Source organism: Oreochromis aureus, linkage group 3, assembly GCF_013358895.1.
Source record: "Oreochromis aureus strain Israel breed Guangdong linkage group 3, ZZ_aureus, whole genome shotgun sequence".
NCBI lineage: Eukaryota > Metazoa > Chordata > Actinopteri > Cichliformes > Cichlidae > Oreochromis > Oreochromis aureus.
Window position 1 is genome coordinate 6,687,780 of NC_052944.1, and position 15,350 is coordinate 6,703,129.

The 15,350-nt window shown below is 40.6% G+C and overlaps 1 protein-coding gene across 1 annotated transcript; it reads right to left on the reverse strand.

Annotated features, from left to right (window-relative positions):
- Positions 1–9,660: 9,660 nt before the first annotated feature.
- On the reverse strand, positions 9,661–15,149 carry LOC120439045 (NACHT, LRR and PYD domains-containing protein 3-like). Its single transcript, XM_039609712.1, has 3 exons — positions 14,451–15,149; positions 12,774–12,947; positions 9,661–9,838 (listed from the first exon to the last, which is right to left on the reverse strand). The coding sequence occupies exons 1-3, from the start codon at positions 15,032–15,034 to the stop codon at positions 9,661–9,663; spliced, it is 936 nt and encodes a 311-aa protein (XP_039465646.1). The 5' UTR covers positions 15,035–15,149.
- Between the last annotated feature and the right edge of the window lie 201 nt (positions 15,150–15,350).

Genomic DNA, 15,350 nt, shown 5'->3' on the forward strand with positions numbered 1-15,350 from the left:
GTCCCAAAAAGAGTTTGACCGCATACAGCAGTTCACACAGACTCACCTGTCCCTACCTGACAGCAGTTTGAGTCCTGAAGTAGTGTCTGCTATTTGTGAGAAACACCTTGTATGCAGCTCTCAAAATGACACCATCCCTTTGGTTCACTCGCTAGCCATTTCTGCAGCTGCCATTCCAGGTGACTTTGTCAATGAAAATGACTGTGGTGGTCTTCCTGTTATACCCCATATGTCCCCTGAACAGATCACAAAAGAACAAAGAACAGACCCTTGTCTGAGGGAAGTCATTGCACAAATTGAAACTGGAGAGAAAGTCCCACCAACTGTGCGAGCCGAACTTCCTGACATCAACCTTCTACTCCGAGAGCTCAATCGATTGGCGATGCACAATAACATCCTGTACCGAACTCGCCAAGATGGAGGAGATGTTACTTACCAGCTTGTCTTACCTGAACAGCTCCGTGACTCAGTCTTCCAAAGCCTCCACTGTGACATGGGCCATTTAGGCACTGAGCGTACCTTAAGTCTTGCCCGAACAAGGTTCTATTGGCCTCGCATGGCAGCATATATAGAACACAAGATCAAAACATGCAACCGCTGTGTAAGACGCAAAACTCCTCCAGAAAAGGCAGCTCCACTTGTGAATATCAAATCCAGCAGACCCCTCGAATTAGTCTGCATGGACTTCCTGTCCATTGAGCGTGATCGAAGTAATGTAAAGGATGTGCTTGTATTAACTGATCATTTCACGAAATATTCATTAGCCATCCCTACCAGCAATCAGAAAGCTCAGACCGTTGCAAAAGCCCTTTGGGACAACTTCATAGTCCACTACGGGATACCCGAACGATTGCATAGCGATCAAGGTCCCGACTTCGAGTCCCACCTTATCCAAGAGCTTTGCAAGATCATGGGCATTCGCAAAATTCGGACAACACCCTATCATACCAGAGGGAACCCGGTAGAATGTTTCAATAGAACGTTACTAGGTATGCTAGGTACTCTTGAGGAAAAGGACAAAACTCAGTGGCACAACTATGTCAAACCACTCGTTCATGCATACAATTGTACGAAAAATGATACAACTGGTTTTGCCCCATATCAGTTGATGTTTGGCCATCAGCCAAGATTGCCAGTCGATCTAGCATTTGGGCTGCCCTTTAACAACAAAAGTTTCAAGTCGCATTCTCAGTACATAACAAAACTAAAGGCAACCCTACAAGAGACCTACAAACTAGCAACAGACCATGCTAACAAAATAGCAGAAAGAAACAAAACAAGGTTTGATATGCGAGTGAAACCCTCAAAACTAGAGCCAGGTGACAGAGTTTTGGTGCGTGCAGTCCGTCTCAGAGGCAAGCACAAGCTAGCCGACAAGTGGGAGACTGATATTCACGTTGTGGTGAACCAAGCAGGTGACTTGCCTGTCTACAGTATAAAACCCCTAACGAAAGAGGGCCCAGTCCGCACAGTCCACCGCGATCTCTTGCTCCCTTGTGGTTTTCTTGCCCCTGTTGAGGAGAAACCTGTCCAACCAACTCATGTACGCAAACCAAAAACAAGGCAATCACCTAAACAACATGAGGAATGTGATCATTCGGAGCTGGAGGATGAGGATGTCTGTTGGTTCAGAGAGGAACCTATTCAAGAGCCCATAAAGGTCACTCGAGTCTATGAGATTCCCCAGCCAAAGACACACCCTAATGATCACAATCATGCTGACACTCACTTGCCCGGAGGAGACAACTTACATGAACATGACAACTTGCCTGGACGTGACAACTTACATGAACATGACAACTTGCCTGGACGTGACAACTTACATGAACATGACAACTTGCCTGGAGGAGACAATTTACATGAACGTGACAACTTGTCTGGAGGTGACAATTTAACCGGATGTGACAACTTACCTGAATGTGGAAATCCACTTGTTCACTGCTGTCGGCCTCCGAAAACAAAGCCTCATTTCTGCTGTTCAACACTGAAGAAATTGAAACCTTTTAAAATGATGACAGATTACAAACTCTCAGCTGTGTCTGTAATCAAACCTCTGTAACTTTGCTTCACTTCAGCAGCATCAGCTCATGTTCACATGTTGATTCATGGTTTGCTTCAGTTTTTGATCGACTGCAGAATATTTTGAAGGTTATCTGCTATAAAAAGCCAGAAGAGGAAAATCTGCTTCATGTGTTTCTGTTTGATCCTCAGTGACTTTGACACAAAGGCCTCTGCTGTGATGATCAAACCTCTGATCAAGTCTCACAGTGTTTGTTTTTATACATATGGATATGTGCTGATAAATGATCAGAATTAGAATATTTCCACTGTCTGCTGTGTGCCGTGACCTTTGACCTGCTAAAGACAGTCACCTGTGGATTATTCATTGTTGTGTCTGATACTTAGAACTGTGAGGAAGAACACTACACAGTTAATCAGGGTCCCTCTCTCTGAATCAGGAAAGGTGGGCAGGCCGCGTGTGGGCCGCGGGCCATACGTTGAGTCTCACTGTTTGAAATGTGAACATTGTTCTGCTGCAGTCAATGGACTAAACCAGAGAAGAAGAAAACAGACTTTACCATGAAGATCCTCAGTGTGGATCAGTATAATATCAGCCTGATGTCTGCAGTTTAGTGTCAGCACAACTTTCACATCATATTCATCTCAGCACAACTAAAACATGCTGACTGACCTCAGAGTTTCAAGTCCACATCCTGGACTCTCCAGGAAACCACACAGATGCTTCACTCCTGAATCCTGCAGCTTGTTGTTGTAGTTCAGGTCCAGCTCTCTCAGATGGGAGGGGTTGGACTTCAGTGCTGCTGCCAGATAATCACAGCTGATCTCTGACAAACCACAGTAACTCAATCTGTATAAAGAATGAAAGATGTAAGTTTATTAGACAAAGTGTGAGCTTGAAATCATTCAGTGTTTCATCATCTGTTCAGAGCTGAAGAAGGTTCAGAATGTAGATGTTTAGAAAATGGAAACTCCAAACAGCTGAAGCCAACAGGAAGCAGCTTCAAACAAACACAACAAGAGAAAAAACTCTGAATGTTTCACATTAAAGTCGTACATTTATCATAAAAACAGGACAAAGACTTGAAAAAGTCGTGTTTTTCCTTCCAGGAACCACAAGGCTTCACTTTTAAAGGTGAAGTGTGAAAGAAACGGACATATTTGAAGTCCAACAGCTTTTTCCAGTCACATGATTAAAGCAGACAAACTACAAGCTCATTTTCATTCCAACAAGTCATCTTCTGACCTGGACTAACAACACTGGTCTCTATGTGCAGCTGGCTGTGAGACCAGTGCTCAGGAGCGTCTACAAAGTGCAACACTGAAAGAACATCACACACTCATTTGCTTCCATCATCCAACCTGAAGAGGAAACAGAGACGGCTCCCCTTCAAAGTAAAAGCTGCTCCTTTTGGACACAGTATCAAAGAAAGTCTACAGTATAACATAGAAAAGACAGAACAAAGTTTTGGTTGTTTTTAAATTGTGCAGAAATGAAACTACACGAAGCTCAATTATGTGACAGACATTTCATCCCATGTCAGTTTGGCCTCATCCTGGGCCGGATTATCCAGCACACACTCTGACCACAGGCCCAGGGGCCACGCACAGCTGGGCTCCATCCAAGAGACAGGAAACAAACCAACACAATAATAAAAAGCATCATGTGATCTTCTTACATCTTCAAGACAAACATAGTAAAAACATATTTGTTGACTTCCGATGACGTCACCGTAGCAATCGGTCGAGCTCTGAACTGCTCCTGCAGGTAACTTTGCTAAATCCTTAAAATTAAGGGAAAAACGCTCCAAAACACGAAAACGAAATACGCTGTAGACCCATGATGCCTGGACCTGGTAAAACTATCAAGGAGAAGACTAAGTCAACCACACAAACCAAATTATCGGGGTTTAGCGGTGAAGCTAGCGCGTCTGAGGCCAGCGCAGCTAACAAGCCAGCCATCATGAGTGAACACGGCCCCGCGGATAGTGGCAACATGGAGGAGAGGCTGCAGCGTGCCATACGAGAGGAGTTTGCAGGTATTGAAAACAAGCTTGCAAACACGCAAACTGTACTTTGGGACAAGTTGGAGGGCGCAGTGGCCAAGTTTTCCGGCAAGGCAGACGAGGTTGTGGCAGCCATGAATGAAATGCAGAAAAAATTATCTGAATGTGTGGGGAGAGTAGAGCAGACGGAGAAACGCATTTCAAATGTAGAAGATGAACATGTGGTGATGGGGACCACCATTTCAAGATTAGAGAAAGAAAATAAGGAAATGATGGATAAATTAGTGGATTTGGAAACCAGATCCCGACGCAATAACCTCAGGTTGGTCGGAGTTCCAGAGGGAGAAGAGGGCGCGGACACCTGTGGATTCCTGGAAAACTGGATAACGGACGTATTGGAGTTGAACACATCAAGGAGCCCTCTGGTTATCGAGAGAGCACACCGCATTGGCCCAAAAAGAAAGCCTGGGGAACCTCCAAGAACATTAATTATGTGCTTTCTTAACTATGAACAGAAAGATATGGTGCTCAGAGCAGCAAGATCGAAAAAGGACATTTTGTACAAGAACAAAAGGGTGAGATTCTATGAGGACGTCGCCACAGAGGTGCACAAACAACAGAAGAAGTTTGGAGAGGTACGGCAACAACTCTGGAAGATGGGACTGAGAAGTGGTATCGTACCACCAGCTAAACTGATAGTAACATACAAGGAGCAAGTCCACAGATTTAACACACCAGAAGAAGTCCAAAGCTTCATAAAGAAGATCCAGGAGAGCAAGAAATGAGGAAGATATTATTAGGTCTAGCAATCTGGAGTAATGATTCATTTTTGGAAAAGGATATAGTTAACTTTATCAAAGCACAAGGTAACTAAGAACAAAGTGATTTTTTTTCGATTTTTTTTTTCCTGTTAATTTATTTGTATTTATTTATTTATTTATTTATTTATTTTTTGTATTTAATCACTTACACAGATAACTAGACAGAAATAATGATAACTTTCGATTTTTATTTTATTCTACTCTTTTGTTTTTCATTTTCATTTATGTTTTGTTTTGTTGTTGTTGGGTTTTTTTTGTTTGTTTTTTGTTTGTTTTTTTGTTTGTTTTGTATTTATTTATTTATTTATTTATGTTAAAGAAAACAAAAGAAGTTAATTATTGAGGGGCAGTGGAATATTAGCAAAGCTAAAGGATTCATTAAGGATACAGGGAGCAAGGAAGAGCCAGGCATAATGCCATAGTCATTTTAAGTTAGCAGATCTTAAAACTGAGATCTGTATATGGTTAAAGTTGGAAGTAGAATTTGAATGGGTTACCCAGGAACTGGGTGGGTGGGGTTTTTTGTGTTTTTTCTTTTGTATGGTTTGTTCATTTAAAGTTTGTGTTTTGTGTTCTGTTTTGTTCGCACTCTCAGACAAGTTTAAGCATTTAGTAATGCATGTGAGATGTGTTGACTCGGAAATTGGACGTTAAATGTATCTCTTGGAATTGTAGAGGCCTAAAAAGTAATAAAAAGATTAAGCAAGTAATGAACAAAATGAAAGATCTGGAAGCTAAAATAGTTTTTCTTCAGGAGACACACTCGCTGGAGGAGGAACATATTAAGGTTGGCAGGAGGTGGCAGGGTTCGTTGTATGCGGCACCATTTAGATCTAATGCTCGGGGAGTAATCACGTTAATACATAAATCAGTACCTTTCCAGGTCAAAAATGTAATTAAAGACAAATTTGGTAGATATCTGATCATCCAGGGATCACTTGTACAAGAAACCATTAACTTAATTAATGTATATGGACCAAATACAGATGATGATACATTTTTTACTAATCTTTTTCTCACAATTTCATCACTCCAAGGAAAATGCATCATAGGAGGAGACTGGAATTGTGTTCTGGATCCCAGTAAGGATAGACTGACTGGGACTGATCAGGCACATAACAAAAGCCGAAAGACAATTCTTCACTTTATGAAGGAACTTCATTTGATTGACATCTGGAGACAGTTAAAACCCGATGATATAATTTATTCTTGCCATTCCAAAACATTTAATACATATTCCAGAATAGACTATTTCTTGGTATCAGCAAACCTCCTATCAAACATAAAGACATGTTCGTATGACAGTATATTAATATCAGATCATGCTCCCTGTAATATCATATATACACATAACAACTTAATAATGGAACATAGATGGTGCTTACACCAGAAATGGCTGAATGATGAAGGATTCCTCACCTTTGTAGAAAAAGAAATAGATGAATATTTTACCATAAATAGCTCACAAACATCAGCTAGTATCAGGTGGGAGGCATTCAAGGCATGTTTAAGGGGAGTTATGATTGCATATACTTCATCGAAATCTAAAGAAAAATGCAAAACAAGACAGCAAATGGAAAAGAAAATTAAAAAACTAGAGGAACTAGTATTCAAAAATAGAGACCCATTGATAGAGAAAGAATTGCTAATACTAAAAGCACAATATAATAAAGAATCGGCAGATAGAGCAGCTTCGAACATTTTGAGATTAAATCAGTCTTTTTATGAACAAGGAGAAAAACCTGGAAAAATATTGGCATGGCAAATTAAACAATTGGAAGTGCAGAAAAATATAACGTCGATTGTAAACAGCAAAGGGGAAATGATAATGGATCCGATTGAAATGAACAAGGAGTTTAGGAACTATTATGAAACACTTTATGAATCTCAGGATATATCAGATCAAAGCTCCAGAAATGCGTTTCTGGATAAAATAAATATTCCTACTATTGCTGACGAAGTAAAACAACAATTAGATGCAGAAATCACCGAAGAGGAAATAAGCAGGGCAATTAACAATATGAGATCAGGTAAAAAAGCTGGACCAGATGGATTCCCAATAGATTTTTATAAAAAATTTAAAAGTAAATTAATGAAACCATTATTGGAAATGTATCAGGAATCATTTAGCAAAGGAAATCTCCCTAAATCATTAAGAGGCTCACTAATCATTTTGTTACCTAAACCAGGAAAACCGAGTAATAAATGTGAAAATTTGAGGCCGATAAGCTTACTTAATTCTGATTTTAAGGTGTTGGGTAAAATATTAGCAACACGTCTGCAAGATACTCTCCCCTCATTAATTCATAGAGATCAAAACGGTTTTATATTGGGACGCCAAGGTCTGCATAATGTGAGAAGAGTCTTTAACATTATAGAGGGACTAAACAATTCTTCAGAGAGGGCCTTACTCTCACTGGATGCCGAAAAAGCATTCGATAGGGTTGAGTGGCCCTATCTTTTTGATGTCCTGACTAGATTTGGTTACGGAGATGTGTTTCGAAGATGGATACAATTATTACATTCAAATCCAACTGCTGAAATCTTGACAAATAAAAATATCTCTAAACCAATAAGGGTGAAACGGGGATGTCCACAAGGCTCACCGATAAGTCCACTGTTATTTATATTAGCTATGGAACCCTTTGCTATAGCCGTACGTTCGAGTTTATCACTGACAGGAATCACAGTAAATGGAGTAGAACATAGGATCTCGCTGTACGCAGACGATGTAATAGTATATCTTTCAAAAATAAAAGAATCTATACCTGCTTTGCTCAGATTGATAGGGGAGTTTGGTCAAATATCAGGGTATGTCATTAACAAATCTAAATCATCCATTTTATTACTAAATGAAGAAGAAAGGAAAAACCCACCCGTAGTAACATCTCATTTTAAGACAGTAAAGGAATTTATGTATTTAGGAATAATGATTTCGCCCCAAATTGAGTGAGATTGTGGAAAGTAACTATGAAAGACTTTCTAAAGAAATAACAGAGATAGTGGACAGATGCATGTCTTTACCAGTTTCTCTAATTGGTCGGATTAATATATACAAAATGAGTATACTGCCAAAGGTGCTTTATGCGTATCAGAACATCCCCCTGCCGCCTCCTGTTGATTGGTTTGGCAGGATCAAAAAGCTTGTTCTCGGTTTTTTATGGAAAAACGGGAGACCCAGGATAAGATTGTCATTGCTACATCTACCATACAACAAGGGTGGGGTCATGTGTCCAAATATTGAGTGGTATTATTGGGCATGTCAAATCAGGTCTATAAGATACTATTTTGATTTAAATAACGCCCCACAATGGACAGAGATGGAAAGTATTAATTTACATCCACCTTTACCTTTATATTTTTTCTCAGACACAGCAGTAAACTTGATTAAAAAGGCAAAAAATCCAATGGTAAAGAACATGGTCAAAGTGTTGTATGATGTAAAAAGATATATGAAGGAACCTGATGTATTGTCACAGTTTACACGGATATGGGGAAACCAGGATTTCAGACCAGGAAGAGAGGATAAAGTTTTTAGACAATGGTCAATTAGAGGACTCCAAAAAATCCAAGATTTATATACAACAGATTCTCAAGATATGATGTCCTTTGATATGCTTAGACATAAATATAATATAGATAGAAAGCAATTTTTTAAATATCTCCAAATTAGAAGTTACATTCGAGCAAAACAAAATAATACCTGCACCAAACCCCCAAAATCAGAATTGGAAGACATAATTAGCAAAAGCAGTTCAAAAAAAAGGGGCAATATCAAAAACAATGACAAATTTAGGCCTTTAATGGAGTGATAAATCTTACGACTTTTTTGTTTTCTTTTTGTTGTCTGGAGGAGTGTATGTTCATGTAGTATTTAGAGTGTTGGACTGTTTGCAAGTCACTAAAATGTAAAAAATAATAAAGATATTGTTGGAAAAAAAAAACATATTTGTTTCCTGATAAAATGATGTGACAGGTAGAACAGAGTAAAGTGGTGGTGTTACAGCCTTTCTCCCCTCTGCTGCCGAGGCTGTTAGTCTCTCCCAAACTCAGCTGCAGGACTTCAAATGAATGAAAGCAGCAGAAGTGGCTTTACAAATGAAAGAGGAAGAGGAGAAGAAGAGGAGAGGGAGGCCACCCTGACCATCACTCCAGCTGAAAACTCCAACTCCATTAAAGTTGGTGAGAAAATGTTGAGCAGGATGAGCTGCTGGCTAATCTGGAGGCTGTAGCAGCAGCTCACAGTCACAGTGGATTTCCACTCATGAAAAAGCTCTGGCTGCTTCATTTCTCATCTCATATCAGAGACTTTAGTGAAGCTGTACTGTGATGCTTCCATATTCCAGTGAGGCCTCCAGAATGATTTCAGCTGTTCTGTACACACACTGTGTGCCCTGTATGGCTCAAAGTCTCTGCAGCCTGTTTTTATCTGCTATCATCAGATCTTCATCATCCTCATTCACATCCCTCACACACTCTACAGCCTCATCAGCACTGACTTCATCTTCACTGACTGACGGAGCACAACATGAACCTGTGGAGGCTGAAACACTGTCCTGTCAAACATCTCCCCGTCACCACTCCACTTCTGTCAGCCTTTAAATGAACCCTGCTCAAGTCTGTCACTTCTGTTTGGAGCCAAAAGGAAAAACTGTTGTTCAGTTGTTTGGAAAGACACAACATTTCTGAAAGCACTCAAACTTCTTCACATTTGTCTTCAGACACATCCTGAACATTTAGGAACTAAAGAAAGTTTCAAACATCAATCAAAGACCTGAAATATAGAAAAACAACAACAGCCACAGTCAGTGAACTCACCTCAGAGTCTCCAGTCGACAGTATGGACTCTCCAGTCCAGCACACAGAAGCTTCACTGATGAATCCTGCAGCTTGTTCTCACTCATGTCCAGCTCTGTCAGATGGGAGGGGTTGGACTTCAGAGCTGAGGCCACAACTTCACAGTGAGACTCTGAGAGTCCACACTGAGTCAGTCTGTGATGATAGAAAATATAAATGTGTTATTATAAAAGCAGAAAATTTGCATTATAAACACAGACTGAATGTATATGAAGACAAAACAGAGTGAGGTCATAATCTGATGAATCTGCTCTTCACATCTGTGCTTCAGCTCCTCTTACTGTGTTTGACATGACACAACGATTGAGTCTCTCTCAGACCTGCAGACTTTTAATGAGAATCTTTGTTTGGCTTTAATCTGCAGATGAAGGAGGAAGATGGTGTCACATTTAGGCTTCCATAATGTCCACAGTCTGTCACTGAGATCTGATCCAGAGTCAGAGTGAAGACACACATTTGGACTGTTTCCTGTTTTGACTCCAGAACATTTTGAATGAGTTCAGCTCAGTGAAGAGTTCCAGCTGGAAAGATGATCTCTGTTTGCTACCTGCTGTCAGGTGCGACTGTTCACGCCCACACGCAGGAAAAACCTGCTGACTGTCACCAAACGGAGCAGAAATCTCATCACTGGACAATAATGATGAATGAACTCAGAGCTGCTGATATCAGATCTGATTTCAGGGGAACTAAACACAGAAATGATTGGCTCATTTTAGCTTTCTGAGCCATTATCTGCTGGTGTGTCGATAGTTGGCAGAAAATGATTTGTATTCCTGTTCAGGGCTTCAGTGTTTATGAGTCCAGATCCAGGGGACAGCAAGTCAAAATTATGTTACCTGTCTGTGTCCAGCAGCAGCCTGTATTCACTTTGAATATTGTTATAACCTGACATGGATCAGTTTGTCTTTGATTGGTTTGTAAATGTCACTGTTTCCATTGGACCTGAGTGACGGTACAAAGACAGAGAGGGAGAGAAAGGAGAGAGAGGATGGAGACAGCAAAGAGAGAGCAAACACAAACAGGTGAGAGTGGACAGGTGACCAAGGTCAGCAACCAATCAGAGAGCTTCTGTTTGACCCACAGTCACTGATGATGACTGCACATAACCAAGCAGTGTGTCAATTGACAATGGTCAATTAGAGGACTCCAAAAAATCCAAGATTTATATACAACAGATTCTCAAGATATGATGTCCTTTGATATGCTTAGACATAAATATAATATAGATAGAAAGCAATTTTTAAATATCTCCAAATTAGAAGTTACATTCGAGCAAAACAAAATAATACCTGCACCAAACCCCCAAAATCAGAATTGGAAGACATAATTAGCAAAAGCAGTTCAAAAAAAGGGGCAATATCAGAAATATATAAATTAATTAGGTCCAAAACATCTGAAAATTCGTTAGGAAGGTTGTACGCCTGGAAAAATGATTTAAAAAAGGACATATCCATGGAACAATGGGAATTGGTTTGCACAAAAGCTCATAAACAAACAATTAATTCTAGACTAAGGTTGTTGCAATACAAATGGTTAATGCGTATATATATTACTCCGGAAAAATTAAATAAGTACAACTCCAATATTCCAGACACTTGTAATAAATGTAATGAAGATAAAGGTAATTTTTGGCATTGTATTTGGGATTGCAGGAAGATAGGATCCTTTTGGGTTGCAGTAACACAAACTATGAAACAAATATTATCCAAAGAGGTTGTTTTGGATCCTGGCTTCCTTATTTTGGGATTGTACCCAGAAAACATGAGGTACACAAAAAGTGACAGAATGTTTATTGATATGGGTTTGTTACAAGCAAAAAGATTAATTGCACTAAAATGGAAAGACACAAGGGAACTGAGTATCACACAGTGGATAAAACAAATGATGGTGACTTTGCCATTGGAGCGGATAACATGTATACTGAAAAGGAAATTGGATGTTTTTGAGAAGGTATGGGGGCCATTTGTGAACTTTGTGGAAGGATTTGTATTATCTGAGGAGGACGAGGACTGTGGACAATGACATTTGATTTGTGACAATGACAAATTTAGGCCTTTAATGGAGTGATAAATCTTACGACTTTTTTGTTTTCTTTTTGTTGTCTGGAGGAGTGTATGTTCATGTAGTATTTAGAGTGTTGGACTGTTTGCAAGTCACTAAAATGTAAAAAATAATAAAGATATTGTTGGAAAAAAAAACATATTTGTTTCCTGATAAAATGATGTGACAGGTAGAACAGAGTAAAGTGGTGGTGTTACAGCCTTTCTCCCCTCTGCTGCCGAGGCTGTTAGTCTCTCCCAAACTCAGCTACAGGACTTCAAATGAATGAAAGCAGCAGAAGTGGCTTTACAAATGAAAGAGGAAGAGGAGAAGAAGAGGAGAGGGAGGCCACCCTGACCATCACTCCAGCTGAAAACATCACACTTCCATTAAAGTTGGTGAGAAAATGTTGAGCAGGATGAGCTGCTGGCTAATCTGGAGGCTGTAGCAGCAGCTCACAGACACAGTGGATTTCCACTCATGAAAAAGCTCTGGCTGCTTCATTTCTCATCTCATGTCAGAGACTTTAGTGAAGCTGTACTGTGATGCTTCCATATTCCAGTGAGGCCTCCAGAATGATTTCAGCTGCTCTGTACACATACTGTGTGCCCTGTATGGCTCAAAGTCTCTGCAGCCTGTTTTTATCTGCTATCATCAGATCTTCATCATCCTCATTCACATCCCTCACACACTCTACAGCCTCATCAGCACTGACTTCATCTTCACTGACTGATGGAGCACAACATGAACCTGTGGAGGCTGAAACACTGTCCTGTCAAACATCTCCCCGTCACCACTCCACTTCTGTCAGCCTTTAAATGAACCCTGCTCAAGTCTGTCACTTCTGTTTGGAGCCAAAAGGAAAAACTGTTGTTCAGTCGTTTGGAAAGACACAACATTTCTGAAAGCACTCAAACTTCTTCACATTTGTCTTCAGACACATCCTGAACATTTAGGAACTAAAGAAAGTTTCAAACATCAAAGACCTGAAATATAGAAAAACTTTAACAGCCACAGTCAGTGAACTCACCTCAGAGTCTCCAGTCGACAGTTTGGACTCTCCAGTCCAGCACACAGAAGCTTCAGTGATGGATCCTGCAGGTTGTTCTCACTCATGTCCAGCTCTGTCAGATGGGAGGGGTTGGACTTCAGAGCTGAGGCCACAACTTCACAGTGAGACTCTGAGAGTCGACACTGAGTCAGTCTGTGATGATAGAAAATATAAATGTGTTATTATAAAAGCAGAAAATCTGCATTATAAACACAGACTGAATGTATATGAAGACAAAACAGAGTGAGGTCATAATCTGATAAATCTGCTCTTCACATCTGTGCTTCAGCTCCTCTTACTGTGTTTGACATGACACAATGATTGAGTCTCTCTCAGACCTACAGACTTTTAATGAGAATCTTTGTTTGGCTTTAATCTGCAGATGAAGGAGGAACATGGTGTCACATTTAGGCTTCCATAACGTCCACAGTCTGTCACTGAGATCTGATCCAGAGTCAGAGTGAAGACACACATTTGGACTGTTTCCTGTTTCCAGAACATTTTGAATGAGTTCAGCTCAGTGAAGAGTTCCAGCTGGAAAGATGATCTCTGTTTGCTACCTGCTGTCAGGTACGACTGTTCACGTCCACACGCAGGAAAAACCTGCTGACTGTTACCAAACGGAGCAGAAATCTCATCACTGGACAATAATGATGAATGAACTCAGAGCTGCTGATATCAGATCTGATTTCAGGGGAACTAAACACAGAAATGATTGGCTCATTTTAGCTTTCTGAGCCATTATCTGCTGGTGTGTCGCTAGTTGGCAGAAAATGATTTGTATTCCTGTTCAGGGCTTCAGTGTTTATGAGTCCAGATCCAGGTGACAGCAAGTCAAAATGATGTTACCTGTCTGTGTCCAGCAGCAGCCTGTATTCACTTTGAATATTGTTATAACCTGACATGGATCAGTTTGTCTTTGATTGGTTTGTAAATGTCACTGTTTCCATTGGACCTGAGTGACGGTACAAAGACAGAGAGGGAGAGAAAGGAGAGAGAGATGGAGACAGCAAAGAGAGAGCAAACACAAACAGGTGAGAGTGGACAGGTGACCAAGGTCAGCAACCAATCAGAGAGCTTCTGTTTGACCCACAGTCATTGACGATGACTGCACATAACCAAGCAGTGTGTTACTCTGATATCAAATATGGATCCTGCTCTTATAATAATGATCATCAGATGATATTATTGTGTTATTTTGTAGCTGAATACGATGTTTGTGTGATTATCAGTGAAAGAAGCAGTGAGGAGGATGGAGAGAGAGAGAGACAGAGAGGTGAAGTTAGAAACACTAACAGGATTTTTCATGGATTTCATGGATGATTTGAGTGATTTCCAGCAGGACACTTAAACATGTCAGTGGACGTCCTAAAGAACATATTCATTGATATGAAACGTGTCATTGAACAGGATTAATATCAGTGGAAACATGGTGGAAACAGCTGTGACTGCATGGATGTGACACACTTCAAATCTGTTCTCCACTCTTGGATTTGGGATCCATGGAGCTGCTGCTGAGTCTGTACAATAAAGGATGGTGTGGAAGGTTGCAGCGTACGGACACAAACACTTTGTGCTTACAATCTGATTTTATTTTCAAAGTTAAACTACTAACCTACACTGATCAATGATGTTAATGATCACATCTGGACTCACCGAGCCTTTCTGCAGTTCCTCACAGCTGGAATCAGTCTCTGTCGTCCCTGCACTGATGTTTTGTACTTCTGCAGGTCCAACTCATCCAGAACCTCCTCTGACATCTGCAGCATGAAGGCCAGAGCTGAGCACTGGATCTCAGAGAGTTCCTTCTCTGATCTGTTCTCTGACTTCAGGAACTCTTGGATCTCCTGAAATAATGAGAGGTGGTTCATCTCCATCAGACAGTGGAAGATGTTGATGCTTCTGTCAGGAGAGATTTCATCACTGTTCACCTTCTTCAGGTTGTTGATGACTCTCTGGATGGTTCCTGGACTGATCTCTGTCTGACCCAGCAGACCTACTAAGAGTCTCTGGTTGGACTCCAGACAGAGGCCATGAAGGAAGCGAACAAACAGGTCCAGGTGGCCATTTTTACTCTGGAGGGATTTCTCCATGACTTTAGTCAAAAAGACATCCATTGATGTGAAGCTATAAGACTTGAACATGTTCTTAAAAAAAGATCTGTTTTTGTATTCTTCTCGGAGATTCCCTAGAAAACCTTCTACCACCTTTGTCTTCCTGTTGGTGTGACAGTGGAACATGTAGACTGCAGCCAGAAACTCCTGAATGCTCAGATGAACAAAGCAGTAGACTGGTTTCTGGAAGATCACACACTCTCTTTTGAAGATCTCTGTACAAACTCCTGAGTACACCGAGGCCTCTGTCACATCCAGACCACACTGCTCCAGGTCTTCTTGGTAGAACATGATGTTTCCTTTCTCCAGATGTTCAAACGCCAGCCTCCCCAGCTTCAGAAGAACTTCCCTGTCAGCCTCCGTCAGCTCCTGTGGACTCGTCTCATGTCCCTCATGGTACTTGTTCTTCTTCCTCTTTGTCTGAACCAGCAGGAAGTGTGAG

Bases quoted from the DNA above. Each gene is read 5' to 3' on its own strand.
- LOC120439045 (XM_039609712.1), bottom strand. From the start codon at position 15,034: ATGTTCCACTGTCACACCAACAGGAAGACAAAGGTGGTAGAAGGTTTT. The intron at 12,948-14,450 runs GTGAGTCCAGAT...CTATCATCACAG, and splicing joins AGGAACTGCAGAAAGGCTCG to ACTGACTCAGTGTCGACTCT. The intron at 9,839-12,773 runs GTGAGTTCACTG...CTATCATCACAG, and splicing joins TGTCGACTGGAGACTCTGAG to ACTGACTCAGTGTGGACTCT.